The following is a 15,506-nucleotide window of genomic DNA, read 5'->3' as shown; positions in this document are numbered from 1 at the left end:
TTATCTGTTTTGATTCTGATTTTGAATATGGTTATGATATGATAATACTGGTTCACGTGATATGCTTGGTACCAATATGATATGATATGATATGAGTGCACCCATTTTGGAAACAAACTGGTATTTTGTGTTCTTTCCTGTGTGCACACTCGGGGCTTTGAGATTGAAAAAGGGGAAGTTTCACAATATGATACTGCCTGGTTTGGCCACTGGGGATAGCACAACCCTACCACAGGGGGTTAAACATGGTATATGAAATGATAAGATGAAGATGTTCAGTTATGTTATGCCAAAGCGTTTTTAAATATGAAAATGGTTTATGAATATGAAAAGATTTGAAAGTCGCTCTGATTTTTTTTCTGATAATACGTTTTGAGATGTGCATATGAAAATGAAATGTTTTGCTTTTGCATACCAAACTTTCTAAAAATAGCTCATGTTTACATACTAGTATATGTTTTCTACTTACTAAGTTGTTGATAACTCACCCATTATCTTCATTATTTTTTAGATGATATTGATGACCCAGCTGGGGGTCAGAAATAGAAATTGGCGCTTGACTAGATATGGATAGAAGGTTGAGTACCTACGGGTACCATTGTTAGTAGAAGGGTTTAACTTGAAGATTTGAAGTTCTTTATGTTATTTGGATCTATTGAGAATTAAGATGTATTAGTTTATTACGTGGGGATTTAATTATGTTTTTGGTTTAGTAGGACTTATGTTTTTATCAGTTTGGTATGTTATGACTACCGGAAGATTGTGGACCCCTTGAATTACTATTATTGCAGTAATGACTTTGTGGAGTTTGTACAGTGTTTATTTAGAAGATATGATATTGATTTTTTTGCTTATGAAGTCTTTGGAGATTTTTAGATGTGTTGGGAGACATGTTTATAAGAGATAGGTAGTAATTCTCCATCCCAATCGGATATGGGGCGTTACATTTGGTATCAGAGCCGAATTTGAGGTTCTGCAGACTATAGTATGTGAGAATTCGACGTATTGATAATCTTTAAGAAATCATCTTTCATATTTGATGGGATAGTGAAGCAGATTATAGGGTTGAATATTGTAGGTGTGGGAAGTCTTAGAATTCGCAGACTTTAAGAATGACTTTGATGTGTAGGATTTCACAGGTGTACGAACTAAGTTCATGTTTATTAAGGTTTGTTTTAATTCCAGAGTCTTCTTATATAGTTAGATGGGGTAAGGTATTAGATTTTGGAGTTTGACTATTACTACCGTTGTGCGTACTTCTTTTCTCTCTATTATAGGTATCATTATAGTTTTGAAGTATAATATATATGTTTTGTTTTACGAATACCACTAATTAATTATGTTCATATGAACTCCTTTTTTTTAAACGATTATTAAAGATCCAAGTTATTCTGTCAGGATGTCACCTCGTTGTCGAGAATGAAGTATGTCGGACCTGAATGCAAACGAGAACGAAAGGGAAGCAAACCTGAGTGCTTCCGAAGTATTATGAGCAGCAGCACATCAATTAATTGATGACCTCGTGCAGAATTACTCGGGTCGCCAACATAACTATAATGAGGGAGACTGTACCGTAGAGCAGTTCAATTGAATGCACCCCCTTTATTTGATGGGAGAGGTGATCCAACCCTGGCAGAGGATTGGATTCAGGACATTGAGGAGATATGGCGGGTCCTAACCTATACAGATGAACAGAAGGTGGCGTACGCCACATTCAAGCTAACCGGGGAGGCAAAGAGGTGGTGGATTTCTGAAAGAACTATCAGAGAAGCAGAAGGGACATAAATAGTCAGTTGGCTGCATTTCAAGCAGATCTTTCTTGAGCGCTTCTTCCTTAGCTCGGTCCGAGATAACAAGGCTATGGAATTTGCCACCTTGGTGTAGGGAACTATGATTGTACATCAGTATGTAGCTAGATTTACTGAGTTATCCCATTTTACTGCGTATTTGATTCCAGATGAGGAAAAGAAGGTGCGTAAATTCGAGTAAGGGCTGAATAAAAAACTTTATGAGCGAGTAGTGGGCTTCCAGATTTGAAACTTTTCAAAGTTGGTAAATAAGGCCACAGTTTTTGAATGAAGCCTTCAAAGGAGCGCTGCATTGCATGATTAGAGGAAAAGGACCACAACATATGGGTATCATTCTAGCATGGACCAGAGATCATGGAAAAAGAGGAATGAAGGTAGTAGCACAGGTAAGAGGCCGGTTCCGGGCACCCAACATGCATATCAGTGTAGAACTTGCAACCGAGTACAAGCCGGAGCATGCAGGAGGGAGGCGGGACTATGCTTCCATTGTGGCAAACCGAGTCCCTATCTCAGGGACTGCCCATTGCAATTAAATAGCAACAGGCCACCACCACCCAGAGCAAAAGGGACAGCGTGAAGCAACTTCCAGTGTACTACTGCGCCTGCACGAGTTTTTGCTTTGACACCTAGAGAGGCTGAGGATAAGAATGATGTGATCACTGGTATGACTCCTTTGTTTTGCTTTATGGATTTTATTTTATTTTATTATATTTGTTGGTTTTGGTTAAGACTATGAATATTTTAGTTCATGGATAAGGCTGAATGTGATCACATGTACTTTTTCTTTGTTTTCTAATAATGCTATTGTGTTATTTGACTCAAGAGCGACACAGTCTTTTGTTTCCATGACTTACTCTAGATTTTGCACTTTAGAAACCGAAAAGTTAATGCACAAGTTAGTGGTCGCGATCCCGACAAGAAATTCTGTAGTCTGTGATGAGATTCTATCAGGGTGTCCTTTATCTATTGAGGGAAGATTAATGCCAGCAGATTTAATAGTGCTTAACATGATTGGTTTTGATGTAATTTTGGGTATGGATTGGTTGGCTTGCTACCTTGCCAATATTGATTGTTTTAAAAAAGAAGTGGTTTTTAAACCCCCAAATGAAAGTGAATTTTGGTTCATAGGGTCGAAAGTGAGGTTGCATCCACCCATCATATCTGCCATTCAGGTTGGAAAATTGTTACGTGATGGTTGTTTGGGATTCTTAGCCTGCATGGTAGAAGCACCAAAAGATGAGTTGAAGTTAGAGCAGATACCTGTTGTGAGTGAATATCCAGAGGTTTTCCCAGAAGATTTATATGGACTCCTGCCTGAATAGGAGGTAGAGTTTGCTATTGAATTAGTCCCAAGCACGACACCTCTTTCAAAAGCACCTTATCGAATGGCACCGTCTGAATTAGTGGAACTCAAGGAGCAGTTGCAAGTTTGTTGGACAAGTGTTTCATCAGGCCCAGTGTATCACATTGGGGAGCTCCAGTTCTCTTTGTGAAGAAGAAGGATGGATCGATGAGGATGTGTATTGATTACAGGGAACTTAATCAGGTGACCATAAAGAATAAGTACCCGCTACCTCGTATAGAAGATTTGTTTGATCAGCTCCAGGGTGCTCAGGTATTTTCAAAGATTAATCTCTGATCGGGTTACCATCAATTCATGGATTTGATGAACAGGGTGTTCCATTAATTTTTGGATAAGTTTGTGGTGGTTTTTATTGAGGATATATTGATATACTCCAAAAGCAAGACTGAGCATAAAGAACATTTGAAGCTGGTACCTGGGACACTCAGAGATAAAAAGTTGTTTGCTAAATTGAAGAAGTGTGAATTTTGGCTTGATTCAATTGCATTTTTGGAGCATGTAGTTTCGAAATATGGCATTTCAGTGGACCCGAGAAAAGTGGAAGCAGTAGTTAGTTGGTCGACACCAAAGAATGTTCATGAGGTTAGAAGTGTCTTGGGATTGGCAGGTTATTACCGTTGTTTCATTGATGGTTTCTGCAGGATAACAGTTCCTTCTCACTACACTCACCAGAAAAATAATAAGTTTGAATAGACAACAAAGTGCAAAGAAAGCTTCGAGGAGTTGAAATAGAGATTAGTGAAAGCTCTGGTGTTAACAGTCCCCACTGCTAGAGGTGAATTTGTAGTCTATAGAGATACATCAAGGCTGGGATTGGGGTGTGTACTGATGCAACATGGGAAGGTTATAGCATATGCCTCGCACCAACTGAAAGTGTATGAGCAGAATTATCCCACACATGATTTGGAACTCGTGGCAGTCATTTTAGCACTTCAGATTTGGAGACACTATCTGTATGGGGAAAAGTGGAAAATTTATACGAATCACTAGAGTTTGAAATATTTCTTCACCCAAAAGAAATTAAATATGAGGCAGAAGAGATGGTTTGAGTTGATCAAGGATTATGATTGCACCATCAATTATCACCCAAACAAAGCTAATGTTGTAGCCGACGCCCTAAGTAGGAAGTCAATGGGATCGGCAGTTGCAGCCCTTACCACTCAACATAGGTTGTTAATGGACTTAGAAAGAGCCAGTATTGAGATCATCGCTAGTGATACAAATGCTTTCATGGCCAGTTTGGTAGTTCAACCAGCCTTGATAGACAGAATCAAAGTTTCTCAGCAAGTGGACTCAGGGTTGGTGAAGCTAGTGGAAGAATTCAGGAACAGGGACAAATCTGATTTTAATGTTTCTGAGGATGGAGTTTTGAGGTTTAGAGGTAGATTGTGCATTCTTGCTGATGATGCACTAAAAAGGGTAATGCTTCAAGAAGCACACCGTTCTTTGTACACAGTTCACCCAGGGAGTACCAAGATGTATCGGGACTTAAGAGTCTTTTTGGTGGAATGGTATGAAAAGAGAAATTGCTAAATTTGTGGAACAGTGCCTAACTTGCCAACAGGTGAAGGCGGAGCATCATAGACCAGCAGAATTTTTACAGCCACTCCAGATTCCAAAGTGGAAGTGGGAGCATATCTCCATGGACTTTGTGAGAGGCCTACCAAGAACATTGAATGGACAAGATGCCATATGGGTGATCGCAGATTGCTTAACGAAGACAGCTCGTTTTGTGCCCATCAAAGTTTCTTTTAAACTGGAGAAACTAGCCAAGCTGTATGTGTAGGAGATAGTGAGGTTGCATGGAGTATCGGTATCCATTGTGTAGGATAGAGACCCTCGTTTCACTTCCAAGTTTTAGCGAAGCTTACAAGAGGCAATGGGTACTAAGTTAAGTTTTAATACTTCTTTTCACCCTCAGACAAATAAACAGTCATAAAGAACTATTCAGATCTTAGAAGACATGTTGAGGGCATGTGTGTTGGATTTTAAGGGACTTGGATGCGACATATACCATTGGTCGAGTTTGCTTATAATAATAGTTTCCAAGCTAGCATTGGAATGGCACCATACGAGGTTTTGTATGGCAGAAGGTGTAGAACTCCATTGTATTGGGATGAAGTAGGTGAAAGGAAACTTTTGGGGACAGAGATTATTCAGCAGACCAGAGAGAAGATAGATACCATTCGGGCTAGAATGAAAGCAGCTCAGAGCTGACAAAAAAGTTATGCAGATAAACGTTGCTACCAATTAGAGTTTGAGGTTGGAGATAAAGTATTTTTGAGGATGGCACCGATGAAAGGAGTTATGAGATTCGAAAAGAAGGGTAAGTTGAGCCCAATATATATTGGACCATTTGAGAATCTTGATCGAGTTGGACCGGTGTCATATGCACTTCCACCAATACCTGCAGGAGTGCATAATGTGTTTCATGTCTCTATGTTGAGGAAGTATGTTCCCGACCCCACTCACATTATTGACTATGAGCTCCTACAAATTCAAGAAGATATGACTTATGTTGAAGAGTCGATTCGTATTATAGAAAGGAAGGAACAGGTGTTACGGACTCGGACTATAACTTTGGTAAAAGTCATGTGGAGTAACCATGCTACTAACGAAGCTTCTTGGGAACTCAAAGGAGAGATGCGAGATAAGCACCCACGACTTTTTGGTGAGAGTTTTGATAACTTGTAGCAAATTTCGAGGACGGAATTTTTATAAGGGGTGGAGGATGTAAAGCCCATGGCCCAGACCAATTGGAGTTTAACCTTAGGATGGGACAACGTCGTTCAGGTAAAATTTTTCTTTTCCTTGACTTCTTTTCTTATTTCCTCCTTTCCCTTCGCACCCCAACGTTTTCCCTCTTTCTCCCTCTCTTCAGTTTCTTTATTCCTATTTTCCCCATCCTGTAACTCACCCCCCACACATATTTGACGGTTCCTTGCATATTTTTTCTTCTGTTCTTTTCTTTTTCTTTTCCTCTCAACTAGACCTCTCTCAACAGCTGCTTCCTCTCACATCCTCTTTTCTACTCTCCTGCAATTGTTAGTGTAATTGTGGTATTGTAGTGTGTTTTGGGAAAATATTCAGTTTAGTACAGGTAAACCATTTTGTTTTCTTTCTGCACTCTGTTTGTCTTGGTTGGATCCGATGTATCTCACTCTCACGTAACCACTCTCTATTTTTCACTCACAAGGTTTTATTTTCACAAATCACTATGTCGTGCACCTTCATCCTCAAGAGCCTTGCGGGTTGACGTTGCTCACACTGGTAGGCTCCCATAAATTTTCAGTTTCCCCTCACTTTTGATTTTAGGTAAAACTCTCTTTAAACTTCTATTTTAAATTCTCTATTCTTATGTGTTTTTGAGTTCCTCACTCATTCCCATATTTTCTTTTGAAAATCTAGAATTTATCACCTCAGAGTGTACTCCTATCGGGTTCAGTGGAAAATGGAGTAGCACGATCTCGTTTTGAAGTTCTACAAGGTAATCACGAACGCTAGCTTTGGAAATTGATGTGATATTTGCACTGTTATGATATTCATGGACGAATTGTTGAATTATATGAAACTCGGTTGGCTGTGTTGAGTGGTTGGGAATTGTTGTGGCTGGTTGGGTATCTTGTTATTGTTCATGTTGCAGGAAAGATGTAGAGAGTAGCTGATGTAGTGTTGGGGATTGGTTATGATTGGTGCGATAATGGAGTCTGTGAATGGGTCAAGTGACTGTTACACATTGGGACTTTTTGGGTATTGTTGTTTGCAGGAGTTGTTTGTTTTGTGGATTGTTTAATAGTTTGATCTTCGTCTATCTTACTCTTACGAAGATGGAATGTTCTTAACTAAGTTAATTACGAGTGTAGGGATGTGGGACCTCTTGGAGAGGTAGTCCCTACACTCTGGTTTCCTTCTTGAAAATGGGAAGGTTTCCTTCTGGCATGATAATTGGTCGAGTATCGGACCTCTTGGTGAGGTAGTCCCTACAACTGGAAATCCTAACTTACAAGTCAAAGACTGCAGGATTGATGATGACTGGGATGTGGGATTGATCCGAAGCCTAGTGGGTGAAGAGACTTTCAATGCAATTCTGGATAGTCTGGGTATGTATAAGGCAGGTTCGGACGTCCTAATATGTCCACAAAAGTTGAATGGTGGATTTTCGTCGAAGAGTGTATGGGAGTGTATTCAACTCAAGGCGCCGAGAGTTCGTTGGTCTGAATGGTTTTGGCATGCTGCGTTGCCCAAGAAATACTCGGTTACGATGTGGAAGGCATTTCATGCTTGTCTTAGTGTTGATGCTCGTGTTCGGCAATTGGGTATTCCATTGGTTTCGAAGTGTGAATGTTGTGTTGGTGGGTACTTGGAAGACCTGGACCATGTTTTAGCTACTGGAATGGTTGCAAAGGAAGTACGACACTGAGCTTCCATGCAAATTGGCATTCATTTTGATCCTTCTCGATCTTGGAAAGAAAAAGTAGAGCTATGGTTCCGTCGTGCTTCAAGCTCCACACAAAAAGGTAATTTAATTGGTCTCTTGCCTGTTATTTTAACTTGGGCTCTATGGCTTTGGCGTTGCAAGGCACGCATGGAAGGATATGTGGCGTCGGTAGAGTCCCTATGGCATTCAATAAAGGCAGTTGTGGCATGGATAGGGGTTCGGTTAAAGGCTAGTAAGAAGCTCTTGGTGGGAGAAGAAAGGTTTTAGCCAATTTTTCCATTCCAGTAAAAGACCCAAAAGCTAAGCGGGTGGTTATCGTTAGATGGAAGAGACCAGCGCAAGGGTGGTATAAGCTGAATGTGGATGGAAGTTGCTTGGGAAACCCAGACCAGATGGGGGCGGGGGGAGTAATACGAGATGATGATGGTCGATTGGTTTTGGCTTTCTCAACGAGTTTGGGTCATGGTTCTAATAATTTGGCAGAACTCATGGCTCTATTTTTTGGGTTGAGGCACTGTAGGGAGCTTGGCATGAGGAAAGTGGAAGTTGAACTGGACTCACTCTTGGTGGTATAATGGCTACAGAGAAAGCGATGTGGGATATGGTACCTTGAGGATTACTGGGATAAAATTCACGAGATTTTTTCATAGATTCAGTGCGTGGTTTGGCATGTCTTTCGGGAAGGTAATGCGGGAGCAGATCACCTAGCTCGCTTGTCTCTGGAGGGGGTATCTAGGACATCGGTGCAATTCGATGAGCTTCCTCATCTGCTCAAGGGAATCTTGAAGTTAGATCGGTTGGGGCTACCTTGTTTGCGTTTTTAGTCTTTTGGCATTTGGTTGCATTGCGTTGCAGTGTTTCAGTGAGTTAGTTATTGTAGTCTCTTTTGCTCTTTGGTTGGGTCCTTTTGTAGGTCTTTTGGCTTTTTATTAAGGTGGTCTGTTGATACGGTTTTCCTCCGCCATAAGTGAGGGGTTTTTAATAAAATTGGGAGGGGGGCACTGAAAAAAAAAAAAAAAAAGAGTGGTGTTTCTTACTATCACAACAACATAACAGATCTTTTGGGATGAAATATATGGTCCCAAAAGATGGGATTTTCATCCCAAAAAGTATTTGTCCCAAATACACTGTCGTGAAAGACAATTTTGGACCAGAAAATATCTTTTGTGATGACATTTGTCCAACCCATTTGAAGTCCGTTTGAGTAGAAAAAAATTTCAGGACGAATGTATTTTGTCCCTAAATAACGTTCGAGCGTTTGATTCATATTTGAACATAGAAGTAGGTTCGAACAGTCTATGTCACATTTAAAATATTGACAAATGTTCTAAGGAAGAATAGGTTATTTGAATATTGAATGAATTCCTATTTGAATAAAAGTGATGCATTTGAATGTTGAGATTGTAGACGGTTCAAAATTATGTTGTATCTATTTGAATGTAAGTGAAATGTATTTGAATAAGAATGTTCCTTATTCGAATAAGGGTGAGATTCATTCAAATGATGAGAACATATATGGTTCAGACACATTCCTTAGGTGTTCAAACAGCATTTGGTAATGTTATGTTGATCAAATAAGAGTGAGATGAGTTCGAGTGAAAATGATAGTCATTTGAATATCCATTCGATTAAGAATGATATCAGTTCGAATATTGATACCATATATGGTTTGAATGCTACATGCTATTGTTCGAACATGATTTGATCAATCTATTTCCATCGAATGGAAGTGATGTTTGTCTAAATAAAAATGGTAGGCATTTGAATGTTGAGACAACAGTTAGTTTGAACGAATATAATAATTATTCGAACATCATATCTTCCGATTTATACCCTTCGAATAGTGATTATATCGTTGATTTCGAACATAGAATAAGCAACGCGTTCGAACACATGAAATTTCATTCGAGCACAAGGCAAAAAATGTGAAATTCAAATATACTAAGTAATCAAACAATTGTTGGAAATTGTTATGTTGGAACTCAGTCAATCAAACTCTAGGTCTAAATATTATAAAAAGTATTACAAAATATGTTTGAGATGGTAATGGATTCATAATAAACTGTTAGCATATCATCATCTATATCTCTTCAAGTCAAGCTTGGCGCTGAATCGCTAACTTCCTTCTGGGCTCCTTTTATTGCTAATGTTGTAATTAATGGCATCTCCATGATGGATCTTCAAACTTGATCTATTTATTTAATTGACAAGATTCCTATAAGAAGAAATTTAACTGACAAGACTCCTATAAGAAGAAGTAAAATTAGTAGACAATATGAGATAAAAAAAATTAAAATAATGTAATGAAATAATGCATTACCTGGTATATCGACTCCTCATAATGAAATTAAAAGTTTTGTTCCATACGATTGGATTGATAATTCTTAGATAATGTTTCTATTTCCACCTTAGTAATTTAAAAAATCAATTTAAACACTCATGCCAAAATATGTAGGCTATCACTTCTCGAACTTTAGATACTGTCATGTGAAGTAACAATGAAAGACCCACATTTTTTCAAGAAAATCCACCATTCATTCTTTGCTTGTAAGACCGATGATAATAAGTCTATACAATCTTCCCATCTTAAAAATATTGAACAGTGGATTTTCTTGAAGAAAATGGGTCTTTTATTGTTACTGCATTTGTCGAGGTTCGAGAGAATGTCTAGCAATGTAACAATGAAAGCCCCACATTTCTTTAAGATCATCCTTCGGTACAACTTGCACAAGATAGGAAGCCGGTAGAGACTTATTCTTAGCCATCTTGTAACCTTGTAAGACGGATAATAATAAGTTTATACAAGCTTCTAATCTTGCAGAGATCGAATAGCGGATTATCTTGAAAAACGTAGAGATTTCATTATTACTTAACTTGTCAAGGTTGGAGTGAGTGTGCAATGTAGCAATAATGAAAGGCCCACATTTCTTCAAGATGATTTTTCATTCATTCTCCGCATGGTTGGAAGCCTGTTAGACTTATTATCAATCGTCTTGTAAACTTATAAGAAGGATGATAATTAGTCTATACAAGGTTTTCTTTTTTTTTTTTTGATTAAAACCTTAAACCATTCCATTAAATCAAATCAGCAATACAAGATGGAGTATCCTCCATAGTTACAATCTGATCAGAAATACTAAGAGCATTTTGTGCAAGTAAATGGGCAAATGTGATTGCCATTCCTTCTAACATGAGTGACTTCCCATTTTTCAAACAGCTTAAGGAAATGTCTAGCTTCATTACAAAACATGCTTGAGCTGCTCAATGCTTCTCTGTCTTCAGCCAATGCTTTGGTGACTTGCAATGAATCACCTTCGAGTATGACCTGATGCAGACCAATCTCCCTGGCCAGTTTTACAGCTTGAAGAGCCCCGTATGATTCAGCTAGTAGGGGGTCAGGGTAGAGCTTTTCCTTCTGTCTCAATGTTGCAATAACCTGCCCCGACCTGTCTCTTATCACCACTCCTATTCCAATCAGCCCCTTAACTTTGTCCACTGCCCCATCCCAATTAACTTTGTACCAGTCCACTGGAGGAGCTTTCCAATGAATCACCGTGGGAGAGGTTTGGGTATTGCACTGGTCTGTTTTCTTTTCCACCATCATGTTTAGAGTAGTTCTTGCCTCTTTAACAATCTGGTTTGGATGTGTAAATCCTTTCTTGAAAATGAAAGAATTCCTTCTCCACCAGATCCTCCTTGCTGTAATCACAAACTCCTGTAGTTCCTCTTGATTCAGTGCATCAGTCAATGTATCAAAAAGTATTAACATTGAGGAGCTAGAGATGGAGCATTTCTGTAGCTTTTTGGAGCACTGACTCCACACATCCTTTGTTGCTTCACAGCTCCACAGTACATGTAACACACTTTCCTCTTCCCTGTTGCAGATTGGGCATAATGGATCACTCACCACTTTCTTTTTAAACAGGTTGGACTGAGTGGGAAGAGCATCCTGGCAGGCTCTCCAAAGAAAGGTTTTGTCTCCTGGTGTGACGTCCATCTTCCAAATTTTTCTCCAAACCTCCTTGAGACCATTGCTGGTTGAAGCTTGCCCATGATTTGCCATCTCCCTGTCCTTAACCAAGTGGTATGCACTCTTCACCGAGAAAGAGCCATCCTTTGTACCATGCCATATGATTCTATCCCTGGTAGTCATAGTGCTGATGGGGGTCTCCAGTATCAATTGAGCATCCCTCTCCTCAAAGGTAGCTTGAATCAGGTCTTGGTTCCACCTCTTTAACTCAGGGTCCATTAGAGCTGCAACTTTAGCATTCCCCTCTAAGTTCTTCACTGGGCTGGTAACCCTCCTTGGGTTAGCATGGTCCAGCCATTTATCTCCCCATATGTTGATTTCTAACCCAGTGCCTACCCTCCAGAAAGAACCAGCCTCGATTACATGCCTTGCAGCCAACAAGCTCCTCCATACAAATGAGGGTTTAAAGCCAAGCTTTGCTGTCTGAAAAGTCAGTAAGGGGTAGTATTTGGCTTTGAGAACTTTGGCAACTAGGGTGTTGGGGTCTTGGATAATTCTCCAGCACTGTTTAGCAAGCATTGCCATGTTGAAGCACTCTAAATCCCTGAAACCCAAGCCCCCTTCTGATTTAGCTTGCCCCATTCTCTTCCATGAGATCCAGTGAATCTTGTTTTCCTTTTCTTGTTGGCCCCACCAGAAGTTTTGTATTACTCTGTTTATGGCTTGAAGTAAAGTTTTTGGTAACTTAAACACACTCATAGTGTATGTAGGGAGGGATTGTATGACTGCTTTCACAAATATTTCTTTCCCAGCCTGTGATAATGCTCGAACCTTGAAGTTGCTAAGTCTCGATCTGATGTTGTCCAGAATGCCATTGAAGGATCTTAATCTATGTTTACCCACAACAGAAGGCAAGCCCAAATACTTTTCATATGGCTTTGCTGACCTCATTCCAGCTATTGACAAGATGTACTCTTGAGTGGCCCTAGCTGTGTTCCTGCTAAACATGATTGTAGTTTTCTCTAGGTTCAGTCTTTGTCCAGAAGCCATTTCATAAGTTCTCAGCAAATTGATTAGCCTTCCCCATTCCACAGCATTAGCCTTGCAAAACAATAGACTATCGTCTGCAAAGAAGAGGTGAGATATTCTCAGCTGTTTTCTAGCAACAGGAACTCCATGAATCCATCTGTTCTCTTCAGCTTTGTAAATTAAGTTGCTCAGAGCCTCTGCACATAGTATAAATAGATAAGGTGATAGTGGATCACCTTGTCTTAAACCTCGGGTGGGGTAGAATTCAGGTTGAGGGACACCATTCACCAAAAGAGCATATGAAACAGTTTCAATACACTTCATAACCACTTCCACCCAATTGCTGTCAAATCCCATCTTTAAAAGAACTGCCCTTAAGAAGCCCCATTCCACCCTATCATAGGCCTTACTCATGTCCAATTTCAATGCCATGTAGCCTTCTTTCCCTGTCATTTTACATTTCATTGTCTGTAAAGCTTCAAATGCTACAATAACATTATCAGCAATAAGTCTTTTAGGGACAAAGGCAGATTGTGATGGAGAAATAATGCTATGCAGCACCTTTTTTAGTCTATTTGCTATGACTTTAGAGATGAGTTTGTAGAGAACATTACATAGAGATATTGGTCTAAAATCTGTGACATACATTGGGGTTTTCTTTTTTGGAATAAGGGCTATGAAAGTGTTGTTGATACTGTCCAAACTGCCATTCGAATTAAGAACATTTAGAACTGCTTCACATACTTGAGTTCCCACCACTTGCCAGTGTTGTTGATAGAATAATGCAGGGAAACCATCAGGCCTCGGGGAGCTTAATCCATTCATGTGAGATAAAGCATCTTCTACCTCCTGGACTGAATAAGGCCTGGTCAGATGCTCATTCTGTGCTACACTCACTTTTGGTTCCAAGGATTCAATGCAAGTTAAAGGGCTGCAGGGGTTGGAAGTTGAGAAAATACTTGTGAAGTAATCCTGGAAAAGAGTGTTGATGCCCTCCTTTGAAGTGACTTCTTCATGATTACTATCCAGGAGCTTTTTGATCTCATTTGTTTTCCTCCTTTGTGATGCACACTGATGAAAAAATCTTGTATTCCTATCACCTTCCTTCAGCCATTTCTGTTTAGCTCTTTGTTTCCATTTGAGGTTTTCAGCTTCCAATAGTGTGTCTACCCTTTGTTGAGCTTGTTTGATCTCTTCATTTAATAAGCCCGTGTTTCTGTCTTGAAGGATTGAAAGGGTATCCATTTGTTGTTTGATTTCTCTCTTGAAGCTGCCATGGTGCTGTTTACTCCACTGAGATAGTTTCTGTTTGCAAGACTTAAGCCCCTCAACAATGGATTGCATTTTGTTTGTTGCTACTCTAGGTAATCTCCATGCTTCCTCCACTACTTTAATGCAATTCTCCCTCAGGTTCCAACAAGCCTCATATCTGAAAGGCCTCTGTTGTCTGACAGAGTACATGTGCACCAGGTCTAACACAGTCCACAAGGGCCTATGATCTGAGTTGAGGGCTGGAAGAGTATAAACTCTCGAGCCAGCATACATCCCTATCCAAACATTATTACAAAAGGCTCTATCCAGCCTTTCTTTAGTGAATGCATTGCCATGCCTCCCATTTGACCATGTGAATTTACTACCATAATAGCCCATATCATAGAGCCCACATCTTCCCACTGCCTCCCTAAAGGCCTCCATTTGGTTGTAGGGTCTCAATTGCCCTCCCCACTTTTCATCATACCTTAAAATTTCGTTAAAGTCACCAACACAGAGCCAACCTGTATTGCTTGGAGGTGTGAGGGCCTGCAATAATTGCCAACTTTCATGTCTCTTTGAAGTAATCGGGCTGCCATAGAAACCTGTGAGAACCCAATGACCATCAGCTCTCCCTTCCTTCACCATCAGGGAAATATGATTATTTGAATAAGACATAACTTCAGCTTCTGATTCTTCTTTCCACAAGAAGGCCAATCCTCCACATGATCCTTTTGAGTTCACCACAAAACTATTTTCAAACTTCAGTGTTCTTCTGACTGTTTCAATCTTAATTCTATTGCACTTTGTTTCCATTAAAAAAACAAAGTTTGGGGACTTATTTTGCACCATAATGTGCAGATTATTCACTGTCCGAGGGTTCCCAAGCCCTCGACAGTTCCAACTTAGGCAGCTCATGGCACTTGGTGGGGCTGGTTCACAGCCTCCACCATTTCACTTCCACCAGAGTAATTCATAGGAAAGGCCCCATGCTTTGTTTTCTTCAGTTCATGCACTGCCCCTTCTGTCATCGATCTGGTGATAATTCTTTTGTTACCTATTAAGCTTTCAGATTTGTTCTTCTCCAGCCCAATTGCAAGCCTTTCAAAGCTCTTGTTCCTTGCCTTCCTCTTCCAACTAGCTCTAGTTTTAATCCTTTCCAGTTCCTGGACCTGGCCCGAGACAAAATGGGCCAAGGAGGATGCTTGGGCTTTTAGATCCAGACAACCCTCATGGCCCAGGCCTGCCTGTTGGGTTTTGTCTAACCCTGAGTTTCTTATTGCACTCTTGGTGCACACCTCGATACCTTGCATGGAACATACTTCCTCAAATTGAGGAGTCAACTCAGAGCTTTCCAAGTTAAGTACATAGGGGCTTACCTTGATAGCCTGCTGGACTGGTTCTGTAGCAAAACTAGGAGATATCAGCTTTTCAGTAGCCTTTTTGCTACCTGTGTTGTCACCATCATACTTGCACGATTCCGGGATTTCAGCTGCTGCTTTGGTCTTGATTTTCTGATCATCGTCCCTGACCTCCCTCTCCTTCCTCCATGACTGACTTTCTGAATATTCCTGTGTATCTGCATTGCCATAGGTTTTGTGGGAGAAATCATTGTCCTTAGATGCTGGGGCTCGCAGCCATGCACCA

General features: G+C 40.1%; 1 protein-coding gene across 1 annotated transcript; it reads left to right on the top strand.

Annotated features, from left to right (window-relative positions):
• Window positions 1–4,197: 4,197 nt before the first annotated feature.
• On the top strand, window positions 4,198–4,957 carry LOC108979827. Its single transcript, XM_018950596.1, has 2 exons — window positions 4,198–4,590; window positions 4,736–4,957. Exons 1-2 carry the CDS (start codon window positions 4,198–4,200, stop codon window positions 4,955–4,957), a joined length of 615 nt encoding a protein of 204 aa, XP_018806141.1.
• Window positions 4,958–15,506: the final 10,549 nt, after the last annotated feature.

The sequence above is a fragment of the Juglans regia genome, chromosome 9 (genome assembly GCF_001411555.2).
Source record: "Juglans regia cultivar Chandler chromosome 9, Walnut 2.0, whole genome shotgun sequence".
Lineage (NCBI taxonomy): Eukaryota > Viridiplantae > Streptophyta > Magnoliopsida > Fagales > Juglandaceae > Juglans > Juglans regia.
Note: the sequence above shows the minus strand (reverse complement) of the source record. Positions and strands in the feature narration are given on the sequence as shown.